The sequence below is a fragment of the Vicia villosa genome, linkage group LG1 (genome assembly GCF_029867415.1).
Source record: "Vicia villosa cultivar HV-30 ecotype Madison, WI linkage group LG1, Vvil1.0, whole genome shotgun sequence".
Lineage (NCBI taxonomy): Eukaryota > Viridiplantae > Streptophyta > Magnoliopsida > Fabales > Fabaceae > Vicia > Vicia villosa.
The window spans coordinates 27,483,350-27,503,493 of record NC_081180.1 but is presented as its reverse complement, the minus strand read 5'-3'; the positions used below and the strand labels follow the sequence as shown (position 1 = coordinate 27,503,493).

The window sequence follows — 20,144 nt, the reverse complement described above, 5'->3', positions numbered from 1 at the left end:
TGAAACCACGATCTCATAATTACACTCAAGTAATCTTAGTGCACTGACTCACTATCCTAGGCGCGTGGAGACATGTGTTAGCTCTCTCCTGGGTGAAGTTTCCATGACACGATGGACATTAAATGCGCGTGTCTCTAATGCCATAAACTCCCACTTATTTTTTCAAAGGAGTTCTTCCTCTCCCTAGAGCATTCTTCCAACAATTTTTACTACTTCAACGAGGCTCACACAAGGACCGGTCTAGAGGATTTTACATCAAAATTTCTTGCTTCATGACTTATAGTAAGGACCTGGGGGATTTTTTTTTTTTTTGCGATGGCTAGAGAAGTGATAAAAACATCCATATCTAAAGGTCCAATATATCCATAAACATCCATTCAATTGGTTAGCAAGTGGGCATCCGCTTGGAGGCACCGCTCAAAAGTATGACCTCTTCACCATCTCAACCATTGATATTCATCCAACAACTCCCTATGTTTCATGCTGGAGCAACTGGTGACGGATCTTACTGTCATCCCTATATAAGTGTGACTCTAGATCACACCATAATATTCATTCATTCACACGTTTTCAAGTTTCACCTTTCTTATTCATCTGATATGTATTTGTATGTATATTAAAATTTTCTAAAACATGTAGTAATTGTGGTATAAAATTAATATAACCGTATAAAATATATATTTATAACAATAATTAAAGTTCGGGCTCTACACATACATAATTTCTCATGGAGCCATATGTCTGCACTTTTATTTGCATTAACGCGTGTAAAGTATACTTTTCATTTATATTCATGCTACACTCCTTTCACTTTTATTTACTAATGCCAACTACACAACATATTGTAATGGGTGCATCCAAAAGTTATCCATTTGGATGAAATTCTATAACTTTTACTACGTGATACCAAATGAACAAAATATGATAATGAGTGCGTCTGAAAGATAACTTTCAAATATTACTATAAAGTTACTTTTCGAGTACATTTTAATTTTTATTGAGTAAGATCATGTATCTTCCTCATGAATTGACCATCCAAATCTTACTGAGATTGCCGGTAAAGTCTCTCATACGTTTCAAGTCTGTTTGTAAGTTGTGGTTTTCTCTTATTTCTCATGATCCCCATTTTGCAAATTCATATTTTCAACTTAACTCTGCAACACACACTCGTAGAATTCTATTAGTATCAACTTCAACTCATCAATCTCTATCCATCGATTTTGAAGCATCGCTTCACGATGACAAGGCTTCTTTTTCTCTCAACCTTGATTCTATCTTTCCAGAGGATTTTACAGATTTTGAAATTAGAGGGTCATGCAGAGGTTTCATACTTTTCTGCAGTTCCTTAAACATCATCTACCTTTGGAATCCATCCACTGGACTTCATAAACAATTTCCTTTATCTCCTTTTGGTTCCAATTTGGATGCTGAATATTTCTATGGTTTTGGGTACGACGATTCAACCGATGATTATTTGGTTGTTTCAATGTCTCGCATTGATTCAGGAGATCCTCCAATTCGCTTGGAGTACTTCTCATTGAAATCTAATACATGGAAAGAAGTTGAGGGTCCTTACTTCCCTTATGGATTTCGAGAGGAAGAGCCCAAAGGTGGTTTGCTCTATAAGGGAGCTATTCATTGGATGGCTTTTCGTTATGATTTACAAGCTTATGTTATTGTTGCATTTGATTTAATGGAAAGGAAACTTTCATATATGCTTTTGCCCAGTAGTCGTTTGGAGTGTTGTTTATGGGTTTATGGAGGATTTCTCAGTGTATATACTAAGTATCACTTTAATGATAGGGTTCAAATATGGGTGATGAAAGAATACAAAGTGAACTCCTCTTGGACTATGACTCTTGTTCTTCCTATTCATTCCTTTTTTCCTTTGTGTTGTACAAAAAGTGATGATATTATTGGGACGGATGATGAAGATGGATTGGTGAAGTATGATAAATGTGGACAGTGTCTGGAGCAACATTCTTATCCTAATTACAATCTTAGCTGCGATTTGAGTGTGTATATAGATTCTCTGCTTTCACTCCCCAGTGATGATGACAACCAACAAGCTTAAGAAGATGAAACAAGCAACAAGCAAGAAGAATGAGGTTATGAAATATTTATTGAACTAGATCCTAGCCCCTAACATAACTATAACAATGCAGGTTGATCCCAATTGACTGTGTATGTAGAATCTTTGCAGTAAAGTGAGAAATGCTTAAGAAGATAATATGAGTAAGTGTGCCACATGAGCTAATGTAATATGTCATGAAATGTTTATTGGTTAACTATTTGTGATATGCTTATTGGTAACATTCACACCTTTGGTTGTGTGATTCACTGTTATTTATTCTAATATGCTGGATTCATTGATGAGCATGTTGGTCGAGATTACAACTATATGACATAGTAACTACATATGTATTTGAATGACATAGAAGGTTTTCTTCTCTAATTTCAATGGAATGTAATACTAATATTGATAGTTATGGTTTGATTGACATTCTGTTTCACAAACCAAAATGCTTTTATAGATGTCCAAAAAGAGTGCATATTTAATTTTGACCTCTTTCTATTAGGGATGAAAGGAAAGCAGAAACTATATAAACAGACAGAGATAGGAGATATTATATTTTTCATGAGATGGTTTTAAAGCATTTTCCATTCTAATAAATAAAACCAAAACCTTTAAATTGCATTAGGTGTCATTGACAAAACTTTTCATTAGTGAGAGAGGATTGAAAGGATGACGTAATTTTCTTCTCAATCAAACTAGAACGCACGGCTTAATTAAAATATGTCTTTTCAATTATTTTATACTTTTAAATATTAACTTGGTTAAACATTAACATATGTCAATATGTTTTAAAATGTGGTAAACATCAATTAATTTTAAAAAATAAAAGTGTTAAATTATTTATAAGTGATAAAATTAAATTATTATTTTAAGGATACTGAGTTTAAATTTGTTTTAAAATATTATTTTATAAATTTGTTACAGGGAAGAAAAGAGACAATGAAACCGTGCGTGTCTCTGAACAAATAAACTTCAATTTAGTGTGTGTAATTTGGTTTGTTGAAAAAACGTGGCTGATGATGTATGAAGGTGGTCCCAATGAACTTGGCTCAAAAGGCTTAGATTTTGACTCGAAATCAATTCAAAATATCTAAAAAGTCTTGAACTTGAGGACTTGAGTTTGACTAAAAAGGCTCAAAATTTTGGCTTAGAAGCTTGGCTCACAAAACACTTGAAAATTGACTTTAGATTGTTATAAGAAAAATGGCTAAGAATTTGAATTGGCTTTTGAATATGGAAATTTCTTTATCCACCCCAATGTCTTCTTGGTCACCTCTAGTGAAAAATCCAAAATACCCCTTACTTCGGAAATGCATTTTTGAAAAGCAAAAAAAATGCTGTTTTCGAAGATGCATCTCCGAAAACGCTTTTTTTTTCTTTTCAAAATTTGTCTTATTTCAGAAATGCATTTTCGAAAACAGTATTTCGGAAGTGTCTTTCCGAAATACTCCGCGTTTTGCAGATTAAGTAAAATAGCCCCCTCCCCCAATAATTTTTACCCTAAATCTTAAACAAACTTCCTCTCTTTAGAATTTTTGCATAACCAAGTTTGAATCCTACAGTTAACCATTCCAAAAGCTACTTAATCTCAACCTAAAGCTACTCAATCTCTTCAATTGGTAAGTTTTTCAATCTTTAGATCTATGATTCAAATCTCCTTTATGGTGTTTAGAAATTGCAAAAATGATATAGGGGTAGGTTGGTAGTGGTATTTAGGTTGTTTAGAATCATTATAAGTTGTTTTAATGGATTTTGGGGTCTGCCATGGAAGATGCAGAAGTGAGCTTCGCATAGGTGTTTCGGAAGTTCATTTCCGAAAACACCTTCTTCATTCCCAGTTTCAGAAATGAACTTCTGAAGTGGTCCAAAATTGATTTTTTGTTTGTTTTTCAAGTGTTTCCCATTCTTATAATTGATTTCAATTGTTTTCAGGAATATGGCGGGCAACCCAGCACGCATCAGACAATGATGAAAGATGGGGAGGAAGAGAAAACTCATACTAATAGATCTTATAAAGATATGGTTATGGGAGTGGAAGGAGAAGAGGATACGGTGGAGAAGGAAGGAAGCTTTGATTGGGTAGGTGAAGATGATGAAATTGAAGAAGACGGAGTGGAGGCGATACGAGTAGTGGAACAGAAAATTGGAGGCTATGATTGTCCTTTGTTTATTCTGTCTAAAGCGGAGGAAAAGAGAATCCAAAAACCATGGAAACATGGGGTTATTGTCAAGCTGTTGGGAAGGCGAATTGGTTACAAGGCTTTGAAGACGAGATTGAAGCAAATGTGGGTGAATAAAGGAAAAATAAACATTATAGATTTAAGTAATGATTATTATCTTGTCACTTTCACTCATAATCAAGATCATATGATGGCTTTGATGAATGGCCCGTGGTTCATCTATGATCATTACTTAACTGTGAAAGAATGGTGTCTAAATTTTCATCCTCAGAGTGACACGATTAAATCTGTTGCGGTATGGGTGAGAATTTCGGAGCTGCCTGTTGAGTATTATGATTGTAGAGTTTTGCATCACATTGGCAACAAGATAGGGAAAACAGTCAAAGTTGATAAGAATACAGTTATGCATGCTCGTGGCAAATATGTCCGTATCTGTGTTGAGATTGATTTGACCAAGGCGCTTGTAGCTATGTTTATGATTCAAAATCGGTCCTATAAGGTGGAATATGAAGGATTACATTTGCTATGTACTAATTGTGGGAAGTTTGGACATTATAGGGAAGGCTGCCCAAATAAAGAAGAAACAACTATGGATGCTCAAGGTAAAAGGAACGATGATGTTGCGGTTATGAGGCAGAACGCAACTATGGAGAATACCGGTCAAAAAGTAACAGGAAATATGAGAAGTGAGGTACAAGTTCCTTGGGTGGTGGTCCAGAAACCACGACGTACGCGTAAGGGGAAAGAAAAGGAAGGAGTTAGTGTTTCTGGTGGTGGAAAGAAGAAACAGACAAGCATTAATGAGACGGGGAACAAAACTCCGATGGCTGTCATGAATATTCCAAAAATAGGAGGATCACGTTTTAATGTTTTGAATGGTAATTTGGAAGAATTAATAGAAAACGATTTTGCTATAAAGAATAATAATGAGATTGGGTCCACATCCAATCATGGGAAGGAGACAAATAACAACATAATGGGAGAAAAAATGGAAAGAAATAATGCTGATATAGAAGGAAATATGGTCAATACAAATAAGCGTCAAAAAGGAAGGAACATTAGTGAAGATTTAGCTCAGTCATTACATTTTATGGGCATTCAGGTGGGGGATAGTGAAGTTCAGACTAGTAAAAAGAATGGAAGTATGGTGGGAAAGTCAGGTATTAAAAAAGGACAGGAGAAAAAGCAAACATTCACGAGTAGAACTAGTATTTTGGCGACACATGGCAGTATCAATAATAAAGAAAAGATCAGTGGCATCAGCAAGAAAGGAATTGAAGGCATGTTTGGGATAGGTAACACGAGAACTGGGCGAATAGAGGACCAATCTAAGCTTTACAACTTGCAACAGAAAGACTTTTTCATGAAATCTAAGGACCATGCCTTTCATAACATTAAAGGCACTCCCTTTGTTCGATTGGATGTGGCTGAATTTCATGCACATGCAGCTGAACATTACAAAATTGATGAACCTCCTGATATTACTGAAGCGAGTAGAATTTTTGAACCTGTAAAGCAAAATTCGAATACTCAAATTGATGAAACTGAATGTGGAGAAATTATCATTGATAGTGGAACATAAGGAAATACCATTGAAACTGAAGTTGAGCTTACAATTGAATTTGTTAAGGAGTCTCCTTTAGGAGCTTAAGGTGATGTGTTATCTATTGATAACCTTTCCTATGATTAGTACATCTAATAAGATCATGGTGTGGAACTGTAGAGGTGCAGCAAGCAAATCTTTCTATAGGTATTGCAAGTACTACCTAAATATGTATAGTCCCTCGATGGTTGTGATTTCAGAAACGAGATGTGATCCAAATATTCTTAAAGGCTCCTTTGAGAAATTAGGATATGATGGAAGGTTAGTAGTGGACAATAGAGGGTATTCAGGAGGCATTATGGTGGCTTGGAAGACTAACTCTATGAAAGTAACCTTTATTAGAAGTAATACACGATTCATTCATCTTTGGGTCCAAACTGATAGCAGACATGAGTATTTTTTTACTGCGGATTATGCGAGGCCGGATGAAAATGACAAGAAGTTTCTGTGGGATGAGCTGAAAAATATCTCCATTAATACTCAGGATATGTGGCTTGTAGCAGATGATTTTAATGATGTTGCAGATAGTACTGAGAAGAGAGGTGGATTGCAAGCTTCGAATAGTATATGTGCTATATTTCATAACAGAATAACAGATTGCAATCTAAATGACCTTGAAACTAGAGGTTGTAGGTACACTTGGCGTGGTCCAATTTTTCATGGAGGGCAGCGTATTTATGAAAAACTAGATCGAGCTCTTAGCAATGATAGTTGGAGATGGTGTTTTCCAGATGCGTATGTCAAAGTATTGGCCCGGGTCGAATTTTCTGATCACCATCCAATTCAGGTAGTTCCAAGTATTGAAATGCATAATACGACTGCTAAACCCTTTCGTTTTGAGAACGCTTGGCTTCTCAAGGACACTTACCATGCTATGCTTAATCATGTTTGGAACAATGATCACAACATGCTTCACAATCTAAGGAATGCAAGGGAAGGTATTAAGGATTGGAAATTTGAAACCTTTGATGAAGTCAAGAGAAAGAAAGCTGAAATATCTAGAAGGCTAGATGGAATTCAAAGAAAGTTGCAGCAGCAGTACTATTATGGTGGAATGAAAAAATTAGAAGAGCATTTACAGGCTGAGCTTAGTACTATTTTGAAGCAGGAAGAGTTAATGTGGTTTCAAAGGGCTAGAACTACTTGGTTAGCTGTTGAAAGAGTATTGTGGTGTACTTTTTGTTTATATCGTATCCACAGGGATTATTGCGATATTACCGCCGTTCTATAGCCTATTTTGTCTTGAGTTAATGTTACTTTAAGTTTGGGTTTGCAAAAGATCATTCACACTTTTAGTAGCAAAGAGTAAAGTAATGAAAGTTCTAAGTTAAAGAAAATGTATCAAGATTCGATTTCATCGACCTAAATTTGTATGTTTCCTTATAAATATACGTATTTGAACTCGGTAACGATCAATATAATTACGTATCGACACCTATATCGTCCGTGTCCGCAACGATATAGTTAGATTTACCGTATTGTTTAACCGACGATTTCTCCACCGTTTAAACAATACAAATAACGTTTTAAAACCGATACTAAGTAAACATCAAACGTTAAATCCATGTCTGCAACTTATAGTTTGATAAATGATAGAGTTAGGTCTAGATACAAACATTGATGTCTCAAACATTTATACCATAGAAAAGCTTTAATAAACAAACTAAACCATTTATATTGATCATCACATGTTCATACACAATATATTCACAAGAAATACATACAAAAAGCTAGGAAGATTACATCTTATCTTGATACAAAAGAGATTTAGCTATCCATGAGAATGGTAGCTTGCTCAAGAAGTAAAGGATGAAGATCAACAAGCATCAAAGGCGATTAATCGACGATCAAGGCTTCGAATCTTCAACTCTTAGTTTGCTACAGTGTTTTGTGCTCTTGGTTCTCTCTCAAAATATCTCTCTCTATATTTTAAAGTGATCTGGCCCCTAATCAAATAAACAAAGTTTCGCAGACCGCGCTTAGCGCGGTGTAGCCCGCTAAGCGCGCCATCAAAAATTGCTAAACCGCCCAACCGCGCTAAGCGGGCTCCAGACCTCGCTTAGCGCGGAACTCTCTGCCAGAACTTCCTTCTTTTCTTCAAAACCGCGCTTAGCGGGCTCAACCTCGCTTAGCGTGCTACCTCTTTTCAGCAATCTTTGGCTTTGGTCTTGGAACATCTTCAAAGTCCTTTTTCCATGGTCCAAGCTTCCAATTATCTATAAAAACTACAAAATCCAACATAGATTGCAAAGATAAGAACTATTCAACAATAATATAAATATAAGAATAAATATATACCAAATGATAATAAACTACTACTATTAACCACAAAAAGACTTAAAAGTTACCAAAAATTACCTAAGATATTTACACAAATTGGTAACTAACAACTCTCCCCAACTTAAACCTTTGTTTGTCCTCAAACAAAAACAAACATAAAAACAACAACAAACAAAACCAAGAGAGCACAAGCTAAGACAAGAACAAACGGGTGGTTCAAATTCCATAAGCACACAAGTAACATCTCACCCTTGCTAAAATAATACCATGATTGAGATACTAATACTAAATACACCTTTGATGTAAACAGTTCCTAAAACAAAATAAGTTCAAAATTGAATCACAACCTACACACTTCTCTAGTAAGAGACAAAATTGAGGACCTAACACTCACACAACAATGTCGCCAACATCCAGAATTAATTATGCATTCATCTACACAACATTTATATAAAAAGCGTAAAAGCAAGAATCACAAAGACTTTAGGGTTGAATCTTGGCTTGGTTAACAAGGAAGTGTCATTTCTCAAGGCCATTGAAACGAATGGGTCAATACCTAAGAGAGCATTCAAATACAATTATATCCACATATCCTTATCAACCACTCACACAAATTTATTGCTCAAGAGTTCACCTTCTTAATTTAAAGGAACTAGCTATATACAAAGCCTTTTTTTTTCTTTTTCTTTTTCTTTTTCTCTTTCTTTTTCACTTTCTTTTTCTCTTGAGCAATCACTTATTTACTTCTCACTACCAATACAAACAAAATTTTATATTCTCCCCAACTTGAATATTACCACCACATAATCACGAATGCTCTCTATTCTAAGGCGAAAAGGAAACATTCCTAACCACAATTAATGGTACTCTTCAAGGTTGAAAGAAAATCATCAAGATTCATATAAAAAATCGGCAAATATAGACAAGGAATTGATACCGCTTGAATCTTGGCAAAAACGGCTCAAAGTGGTTATCAAATGCTCACACACTCACCGGGTAGGTTATATATGGTAGAGAAGTTATACTCGTAATACGAAACAAAATGCTTTGATCACTTTCATGCTTTACACAATTAAAATAAAAACGCAAGATTAAACATAATAAACACGAGTTAAACGCACATTGTTGGTAATCACAAAATAATATATATATATATATATATATGTATGTATATATATATATGTATATATATATATGTATATATATATATATATATATATATATATATATATATATATATATATATATATATATGTACAATGGAAAGGCTCCTCACACTAGTTTTAGAACTAAAATGATTCAATATTGAACTATATTTGTTAAAGAAAATATGACATCTAATTTGTACAATTACAAGCATCTAATTCATGGTATGTTAAAGAAACGATAAAAATGTACCTTGCACGTACTAATTTCACATTATATCATCACCGCCCCAATTGGATGTAAAACTTGCTCCCTCAAGGAAACACTTTCACAAGGACAACAAAAATTAAAAAAAAAACACAATTGCATATGTTCATAGAAATAAAAGCAATTAAACTAAAAACTTAATAATTTAAAACAAACACCAAAAGGTGTCACAAAATCCAAAAAGGCATAGCAATGCCTAAGGTTCAAAATACCTCATCCTATAAAAGGATGAAACAAAACATAACAAAGCTAATGTCAAAAAAAAAAAACTAGCACTAAACATAAAATATAAAACTACTCATCCTCATCCTGATTTTCTTCCACATTTTCATCCTCGCCACCTTCCTCCTCCTCCTCAGGAAATGGACTGACCTCAGGCCAATTAGCATAATCCACCAAGTCTTGGCGAGAACTCCACGGATGAGCCACATGGGGCTCCATCATCTGCAACCTCAGCTGAGACATAGAATCATGCAAAAACATGAATGCTCTCTGATGCGCCATATGAAATGCCAAGTTCTCCTCTCTATCAGGATCACTACGGCGGCGAGCAGGGCGAGCAGCAGCAACAGGAACAGCAGTCAACCTGGATAAACAATAACGCTCAATAAAAGTGTCATCAATAAAAGTGTCAATAGACACAAGACCCTCAGAAGGAATCTGCACTCTAGCTTTCTTGCACAGATTCATGATCAAACCAGGAAAAATCAGCTTGCAGGGAGCACGATCACCATGCCGAGTTCCACTCAAAGCAACCCTCTTCAGCTCATTCGCAATAATGCGAGTAATATCAATCGGCTCATGCTCAATCATACGAGCAACCAAAGCAGCAGACTCAGCAGGCAAAGAGGAAGTGTGACTCCTAGGCCTTAAATTATAAAGGACCACCGACATGAGAACCTGAGCATTAGTAGTCAACACTTTTCTAGAGAACTTCTGGGGCTGCTGTGAAGGATTAAGATCATAAGAATGCTCACTCATACACAAAACCTCCCTCAGATGCTCCCAATCAAAATTTCCCCGTGCCAATTGTACATGATACCCACACAGCTCACCATCCTCAAAAGGCAATGGAGTTCCAAGAAATTCACGGATTGCCTGACGAGAAAAGTCGATTTCCTTACCACGCACCCAAGTTTTGAACTCATAGGCCACACCTTCAACCGGAAATTCCTCATTTGGAATGGCATTAGCATAAAACTCTCTTACAATCTCCAAATGAAACTTAGGTGCAGGCTCACAAAGTTTAAGCCAACCATACTCCTCAATGGTGTTATGACACCACCCATAGGTTCCCTCAGGATTGATTCTCACAATTCGCTCTGGCCACAATGTCCTAACCTCTAACTTCTTGTACCTCTCCTCTTGGACATGACTCTTAAATCGGTTCTGATTAAACGGAATACCCCTAGGTGCTTGAGAAGAACTGCCACCTTCGGTTCCGGCCTTTCTTTTCTTAGAGCCTAGGAATTTCGGTCCCATCTGAAATGATTAAAGAAATGGCAACACAAAACCAACATGTTAACATAAAAATAACAAAAATAAACAGCTACAGTCAGAATCAAAGCAATAGAACACTCCCCCTGCATCAAACAAAAACAGGCAGAAGAGGGAATTTTTCTGAAATTCCCAGACCGCGCTAAGCGGGCTCTGCGATTTGCAGAAAAAATTCTCTGCGAACCAGGGTTTCCTCCATGCTTCAACAGCACCCAAATTCAGTTTAAACACATTATAAGGCACAGGAAACATGTTCTATACTATGTTTTTCAATATACAAAACCCTAACCACATCATATATTCCTAAAATCAAAAATTAAAAACTATACAATAGGGAGAATAAAACTAAAATGGAGAAGAAGAAGATGCTTACCTTGAGAAATTGAAGGAGATGAAGAAAGAGCAAAGACTAAAATGGAGAAGCAAAAAGAGAAAACAAGCTTAGGAGAGCAAAAATGGGGAAAATGAGGCACAAAGACCTCAAACCCTATTTTTTCATTCAGAAAACGCGCTGGGCCGGGTCAGAAACAAAGGCCCAACATTTCAAAAATAATTTATTTTTTTTTGAAAACCCACCCGCGCTAAGCGGGGTCTGAAGCGCGCTAAGCGCGCAACTCTCTGGAACTAAGGGTTCCAAAATTTCAAAAGCGCGCTAAGCGGGCTAGAGCGCGCTAAGCGCCCTTGACAGAACACAGAAAATTTTTTCTTCTACCAGCAAGTGTAACTTTATCGGTAGGCTGATTTTGGCTCGACCAGAACGCAAAAAACATAAACGGTAAAAAACACATAAAACAAGCTGAATATTTACAAATTGGGGTTCCTCCCAATAAGCGCTTTGTTTAACGTCGGCCAGCTCGACGGTCAAAGGCAATCAAGGATCACCAAACGATAAAACACAAGTTTCACGATTAAAATCGCTTCCTCGATAAACCTTCAACCTCTGACCATTAACTACCCATTCTTGCTTTGATTTTTGGTCCTCTATCACAATAGCCCCATGGCTTCTAACCTCTTTGACCAAAAACGGTCCGGACCATTTCGACTTCAACTTTCCCGAAAAAAGTCTTAACCGGGAATTGAAGAGTAACACCAATTGTCCTACCTTAAAATCTTTCATTCTAATCTTACTATCATGATAGAATTTGGTCTTTTCTTTGTAGATAGAATTAGACTTGTAGACATGCAATCTCATTTCTTCCAACTCCTGAAGTTGGATTTTTCTTCTCTCTCCACACAACTTGTGGTCAAAATTCAAAAGTTTCAAGGCCCAATATGCCTTATGCTCTAGTTCTACGGGAAGGTGACAACTTTTACCATACACCATTTGGAATGGTGTAAGACCGATCGGTGCTTTGAAAGCGGTCCGATACGCCCACAAGGTTTCATCTAATTTCATCGACCAATCCTTCCTAGAGCTAGACACAGTTTTTTCAAGAATTCTCTTAATTTCTCTATTGGTCCTCTCAACTTGCCCATTAGTTTGTGGATGATATGGAGTAGCCACCTTGTGCTTTACTCCATATTGCTCCAACACTTTTTCAAGCGGGGCATTACAGAAATGAGATCCACCATCACTAATTAATACTCTTGGCGTGCCAAACCGCGAAAATATATTTTTCTTCAAAAATTTTATCACGGTCTCACCATCCGCTTTGGGTGAAGCAATCGCTTCCACCCACTTAGACACGTAATCCACAGCTACCAAGATGTATTCATTTGACATAGAGGAAGGGAATGGTCCAACAAAATCAATGCCCCAACAATCAAATACTTCTACTTCTACAATACTTTGGAGGGGCATTTCCTCTCTTTTCCCTATTCCACCAGTTCGTTGACAACTGTCGCATGAGGCAACATGGTGGTAAGCATCTTTGAACAAAGTAGGCCACCAAAATCCCGATTGAAGGACTTTTGTGGCCGTACGCAAACCATTAAAATGACCACCATAAGGCGAATTGTGGCAATGCCACAAAATGCTTTTTGTCTCCTCATCCGCGACACATCTTCTCAAAAGATTGTCACTACTCAACTTAAACAAGTGAGGATCATCCCAAACATAAAAATTGGCATCGTTTAAAAACTTTTTTCTTTGATTCCAAGTTAGATCCTCCGGTATCCAGCCAGATGCTTTGTGATTAGCCATATCTGCGAACCAGGGTCTAACTTCTTGTATCATGTACAGTTTTTCATCGGGGAATTCTTCCCTCACTTCTTTCTCATTGTTTGTCACATCGGTATTCACTAACCAAGATAAATGATCCGCAATCAAATTTTCAGTGCCTTTCTTATCTCTCACTTTAAGATCAAATTCTTGAAGCAAAAGAATCCACCTAATAAGCCTCTGTTTTGAATCAGGCTTGGTGAGAAGATATTTGATTGCGGCATGATCAGTGTAACACACCACTTTAGAACCAATAAGGTAAGAACGAAACTTCTCCAATGCAAACACAATTGCGAGCAATTCTTTTTCGGTAGTGGCATAGTTTACCTGTGCCTCATTTAAAACTTTGCTCGCATAATGTATAGCATGGAAATGTTTGTTTTTCCTTTGGCCTAAGACTGCACCAACCGCATAGTCACTAGCATCGTACATGAGTTCAAACTCAAGCGACCAATTAGGAGCGATAATTATGGGTGTGGTGGTCAAATTTTCTTTGAGTTCTAGGAAAGCTTTTAGACATGATTCATCAAAATTAAATTCCATACCTTTGTTGAGCAAATTACTCAAAGGCTTTGCGACCTTGGAGAAATCCTTGATGAATCTTCTATAAAACCCAGCATGTCCCAAGAAGCTCCTTATGCCTTTCACATTCACCGGAGGGGGAAGCTTTTCAATAACTTCAATTTTTGCTGGATCGACCTCAAGCCCTTTTGAAGATACCTTGTGGCCAAGAACAATCCCATCCGTTACCATGAAAGTGCACTTCTCCCAGTTGAGAACCAAATTTGTTTCAATACATCTTTCCATCACCACATCAAGATTTTTCAAGCACAAGTCAAATGACGACCCGTACACAGAAAAATCATCCATGAACACCTCGATGCTTTTCTCGATCAAATCTGAGAAGATAGCTTGCATGCACCTTTGAAATGTTGCGGGAGCATTACATAGTCCAAATGGCATTCTTCGGTATGCAAAAACGCCAAAAGGACATGTAAAGGCAGTTTTCTCGTGGTCCGCCGGATTCACTGATATTTGATTGTATCCTGAATAACCATCCAGGAAACAATAGAAGGTTCTTCCGGCTAACCTCTCTAGCATTTGATCCATAAAAGGTAATGGAAAGTGATCTTTTCTTGTTGCTTGGTTCAACCTCCTATAATCAATACACATACGCCACCCGGTCATCGCTCTCGAAGGAATCAACTCGTTCTTCTCATTTCTCACAACCGTCAATCCACCCTTCTTAGGAACCACATGCACCGGACTCACCCATTCGCTATCGGAGATGGGATAAATCATCCCCGCCTCTAATAACTTCACAACCTCTTTTCTAACAACTTCTTTCATGGTTGGATTTAATCGCCTTTGAGGTTGTGCCACGGGCCGAAAATCATCTTCTAACATAATCTTATGCATACAATAGGCCGGACTAATACCCTTCAAGTCGGATAAAACCCATCCTATTGCTTCTTGATTCTTTGTCAATACCTCCTTCAATCGATGCTCTTCCTTGCTAGACAAACCGTTATTAATGATAACCGGCTTAGTAGAATTGTCACCGAGAAACACGTATTTCAAGTGAGATGGTAACACATTCAACTCCACCTTTTGCTCTTCAACTTTAGGTTCATCCTTCAACTCTTCAATTTGAGTTTCAAATGGATTCATCTCATCACAAGCCTCTAAATTTCTCAAGCAATCTTCAATTTCTTTCTCTTGATCTTTGGTGAGAACTTCAAGAGCTTCCATTAAAGTCTTCTCAAGAGGATTCGACAAGTGCATTTGATTCTCCACTTTCATAATAGCCCTTTCGGTAGCATCGATTCTAAAACAATCATCATCATCACTCGGATGCTTGATGGCTTCAAAGAGATCAAGACATAATTCTTCATCTTGGTACCTTAATTTCATTAAGCCATCATCAATATCTATCATCATTCGGGCCGTCTTCATTAAGGGCCTTCCTAAGATCAATGGAATCTCAGGATCTTCTTCCATGTCTATGACAATAAAATCAACAGGATACCAAAATTTGTCAACCTTGACAAGCAAGTCTTCCGCAACTCCATGAGGATGAGCTGTGGATTTATCCGCTAATGATAACGTCATTCTTGTCGGCTTCAAATCGTTGATTCCTAATCTTCTCACCATAGACAATGGGATCAAATTAATGCTAGAACCGGTATCTACCAAACCTTTGCCTATGTGAACATTTCCAATAGACACCGGTAAGGTTACCCGCCCAGGATCATTTGATTTTATCGGAGTAGTGCGTTGAATTAACGCATTACAACAAGAGCTCACCGTTACTACCTCCGGATCCAAGAATCTTCTCTTCTTAGTGATGATGTCTTTGATGAATTTTGCATACATCGACATTTGCTCTAATGCCTCGGAAAAAGGAACATTGATTTGCAACTTGCTAAAGATGTCCAAGAACCGAGCATAGTGCTTTGCATCTTCTTTCTTTGACGGACCGGGAGGGTAAGGTAATTTCTTCACTTGTATAGAATCTTCCACCTTCTTCTTTCCCTTCTCACTCACACTCAATTTTTTTCTCTCTTTTTCTACAACTTTCTCAAGAGTTTCTTTTTCCACTAATTCTTTCTCTTTCTCATTTTCAACTAAATCACCCTCAACATTTTTTTCTACTTCAATCTCCCTATCTTTTTCACTTTCAACAATTTCTTCCTCAACTATCTCTCCTACACCCATATCAATATTTCTACCGCTACGAGTTAGAATTGACTTACAATGCTCACGAGGATTTTCTTGTGTAGTAGCCGGAAAAGGACCTTTGTTTTGATCGGCAAGTTGCTTTGACAATTGCCCGACTTGAGTTTCAAGGTTCTTTATGGCGGCATCTGTACTCTTTTGGCTTGCAATTTGCAATTGCATGAATTGGCTAAGAGTGTCCTCTATTGAAAGCTTTGGTTGTTGAGGTTGTTGGTTGTAACCACCTTGATAAGGATTTTGACGATTCGATGGACCCGCTTCCGACCTCCATCCTTGTTGATAACCTTGATTACCTCTTTGTTGGTAACCTTGGTTATTGTTGTAAGGTTGTTGTTGTTGTCTCCCACCATATCCTTGATTAGGATTAGACACATAATTCACCTCTTCACCCGGTGGAGGACGAAAACCAGTTTGATGGTCACCCCTACACAATTCACAACACATCACCTGTTGATTTTTATAAGGGATCCCATGTATCTCTTTGATTTGTTGAGGAAGTTTTGACATTTGTTGAGTGAGCAATTCTACTTGTTGTGTCAATAACTTGTTTTGAGCAAGTATTGCATCACTAGTATTCAATTCAAGAACTCCTGGTTTTCTTTGCGATGCACTACGGTTGTGTTGCCCTTGATGATCATTCAAATCCATCCTATCAATGATAGCAATTGCTTCAGCAGCTGTTTTTGACATCAACGAACCACCCGCGGTAGCATCTAAAAGAGTTTTTGGTTGAGGTTGGAGTCCATTCTTAAAGATATGGATTTGAGACAATTCATCAAACCCATGACCTTTGCATTTTCTAACCATGGACTTGAACCTCTCCCATGCTTCATTGAGAGATTCATTCGAACCTTGAGAGAACACCGCAATAGAAGTTTTCGCTTCCATGAACCTATTGTGAGGAAAGAACCGATCCAAGAACTTCTCTTCTAACTCGTTCCAATTTGTCATGACATTATTTGGTTGATCAAGGTACCATTCCTTAGCTTTTCCAATTAAGGAATGAGGAAAGAGTCTCCTGAACACCTGTTCTTCTTCAGCTTCCGGAGCACCAATGGTTCCGGCGATCTCATAGAACTTTGTCAGATGAGTAAATGGATCCTCGTGATCTGCCCCTGTGAACGGATTTTGGTATAACAATTGAAGTAACCCCGTCTTCATTTCGGAGTTTCTTCCATTGGCCTGATCACGAGCAAATTGTGCATTGAGACGAGGGCTATTAACACAAGGCCCTCGAGGTGGAGGATCCGCAGCCATTTCTTCCTCAACCAAGTTTTCAACTGGAGTTGAAGAAGAAGATGCTTCTTGTTGTTGTCTTCTTTCCCTAGCTAGTTGTCTCCTCCTACGAGTTTTGCTATTCTCTCTACGCGCAGTCCTTTCAATCTCAGGATAAAAAAGGAGTTGATCTGCAGGTATACGTCATCGCATAAACTGTAATCTGAAAAACTAACCAAGCAAATTAACAAACACAAGGAAAATAAATTTAGAAACAAGATATTAATTATAAGACTCAATTCAAAACAAACTATTGCAATGCTTGCAATATCTAAACAACAATCCCCGGCAACGACGCCATTTTGTTGAAAGAGTATTGTGGTGTACTTTTCGTTTATATCGTATCCACAGGGATTATTGCGATATTACCGCCGTTCTATAGCCTATTTTGTCTTGAGTTAATGTTACTTTAAGTTTGGGTTTGCAAAAGATCATTCACACTTTTAGTAGCAAAGAGTAAAGTAATGAAAGTTCTAAGTTAAAGAAAATGTATCAAGATTCGATTTCATCGACCTAAATTTGTATGTTTCCTTATAAATATACGTATTTGAACTCGGTAACGATCAATATAATTACGTATCGACGCCTATATCGTCCGTGTCCGCAACGATATAGTTAGATTTACCGTATTGTTTAACCGACGATTTCTCCACCGTTTAAACAATACAAATAACGTTTTAAAACCGATACTAAGTAAACATCAAACGTTAAATCCATGTCTGCAACTTATAGTTTGATAAATGATAGAGTTAGGTCTAGATACAAACATTGATGTCTCAAACATTTATACCATAGAAAAGCTTTAATAAACAAACTAAACCATTTATATTGATCATCACATGTTCATACACAATATATTCACAAGAAATACATACAAAAAGCTAGGAAGATTACATCTTATCTTGATACAAAAGAGATTTAGCTATCCATGAGAATGGTAGCTTGCTCAAGAAGTAAAGGATGAAGATCAACAAGCATCAAAGGCGATTAATCGACGATCAAGGCTTCGAATCTTCAACTATTAGTTTGCTACAGTGTTTTGTGCTCTTGGTTCTCTCTCAAAATATCTCTCTCTATATTTTAAAGTGATCTGGCCCCTAATCAAATAAACAAAGTTTTGCAGACCGCGCTTAGCACGGTGTAGCCCGCTAAGCGCGCCATCAAAAATTGCTAAACCGCCCAACCGCGCTAAGCGGGCTCCAGACCTCGCTTAGCGCGGAACTCTCTGCCAGAACTTCCTTCTTTTCTTCAAAACCGCGCTTAGCGGGCTCAACCTCGCTTAGCGCGCTACCTCTTTTCAGCAATCTTTGGCTTTGGTCTTGGAACATCTTCAAAGTCCTTTTTCCATGGTCCAAGCTTCCAATTATCTATAAAAACTACAAAATCCAACATAGATTGCAAAGATAAGAACTATTCAACAATAATATAAATATAAGAATAAATATATACCAAATGATAATAAACTACTACTATTAACCACAAAAAGACTTGAAAGTTACCAAAAATTACCTAAGATATTTACACAAATTGGTAACTAATATTAGCGGATGGAGATCAAAATACGAAATACTACAATATGAAAGTTATTACTAGAAGGAAAAGAAATAGAGTCCTTATGCTTAAAAATGAAAAAGGAAATTGGGTGGAAGATCACGAGAAGTTGCAGCAGCTAGTTACTACCTATTTTAAGACAATCTTTGACTTTTCTAACAAGGTGTGCCCCTGGTTCCAAATAGATGTTACTTATCCAAAGCTAGATGATCATATTATCCTTAGTCTTAATGAGAATATAAAGACAGAGGAAGTGAAGCATGCAATTTTTGCTATGAAGCCGTGGAAGGCCCCGGGGCCAGACGGTTTCCCGGCTGGCTTTTACCAAAAAGATTGGAAACTTGTGGGGCAGAATGTCTGTGATTTTGTGCAGTAAGTATGGACTAATCCTAGTATGATTAGTGATGTGAACAAAACTGATATTTGTTTGATTCCCAAGACTAATCAGCCTCAGTTGGTTACTCATTTTCGGCCTATATCGCTCTGTAATACCATTTATAAAGTCATTACGAAGGTGATTGTGGAGAGATTAAAACCTCACATGTCTTATCTTGTGTCTCCGTTCCAAACTGGTTTTGTTCCTGGAAGAGCAATTCATGAGAATATCATTATCGCTACGGAAGTTATGCACAGTATGTCTAAAAAGAAAGGAAAGAAAGGTTTTTTTGTTATCAAAATTGATCTTGCAAAGGCTTATGACAAGATTAATTGGGATCAGCATTCCAGAAAATATGAGTAATGTTATAATTCACGGCGTCACGAGTGTTGAAACAAATATTAATTGGAACGGGAGTAGAGGTGAATTTTTTCGTCCACATCGTGGTATACGACAAGGAGACCCTATTTCTCCTTACCTTTTTGTTCTAGGAATGGATAAACTCTCGCACATAATTGATCACGAAGTTAGTCAGAAGAATTGAAAAGGTGTGAAATTATGCAAGAATGGCTTCACTATTTCTCATCTAATGTTTGCTGACGATCTTCTTCTTTTTGGGGAAGCCACTGAGAAACAAATGTATTGTGTCAACAAAGCTCTAAGTACCTTTTGTAAGCTATCTAGCCAAGAAGTGAGCAGTGAGAAGTCAAGCATCTTATTCTCAACAAATGTAAAAAGAAACATGAAGTTGAAGTTACTGCATATGTCTGGATTCCGCGAGACAAAGAAATTTGGCAAGTATCTCGGAGTTCCGTTAAATGGTAATTCCAACAAGAGACAAGATTTATCTGATAGACAAGGTTTCTACCAAGCTAGCTGGAAATCGAGATACTTGTCTTTGGCGGGTAGAATCACTTTAGCTAAAAGTGTTATCGAGGTTGTTCCTGTGTACCCTATGATGACGAATTTACTCCCGAAAGCTTGCATTAAGG

At 37.2% G+C, this 20,144-nt stretch overlaps 1 protein-coding gene across 1 annotated transcript; it reads left to right on the top strand.

The window, feature by feature from the left end:
- Positions 1-1,009: 1,009 nt before the first annotated feature.
- On the top strand, positions 1,010-2,397 carry LOC131603431 (F-box/kelch-repeat protein At3g06240-like). The gene is made up of 2 exons (XM_058875737.1): positions 1,010-2,108; positions 2,166-2,397. Exon 1 carries the CDS (start codon positions 1,010-1,012, stop codon positions 2,072-2,074), a length of 1,065 nt encoding a protein of 354 aa, XP_058731720.1. The 3' UTR covers positions 2,075-2,108; positions 2,166-2,397.
- The last annotated feature ends 17,747 nt before the right edge of the window (positions 2,398-20,144 follow it).

Excerpts from the sequence above, each read along its gene's own strand:
- LOC131603431 (XM_058875737.1), top strand. The coding sequence starts at position 1,010 with ATGTATCTTCCTCATGAATTGACCATCCAAATCTTACTGAGATTGCCG.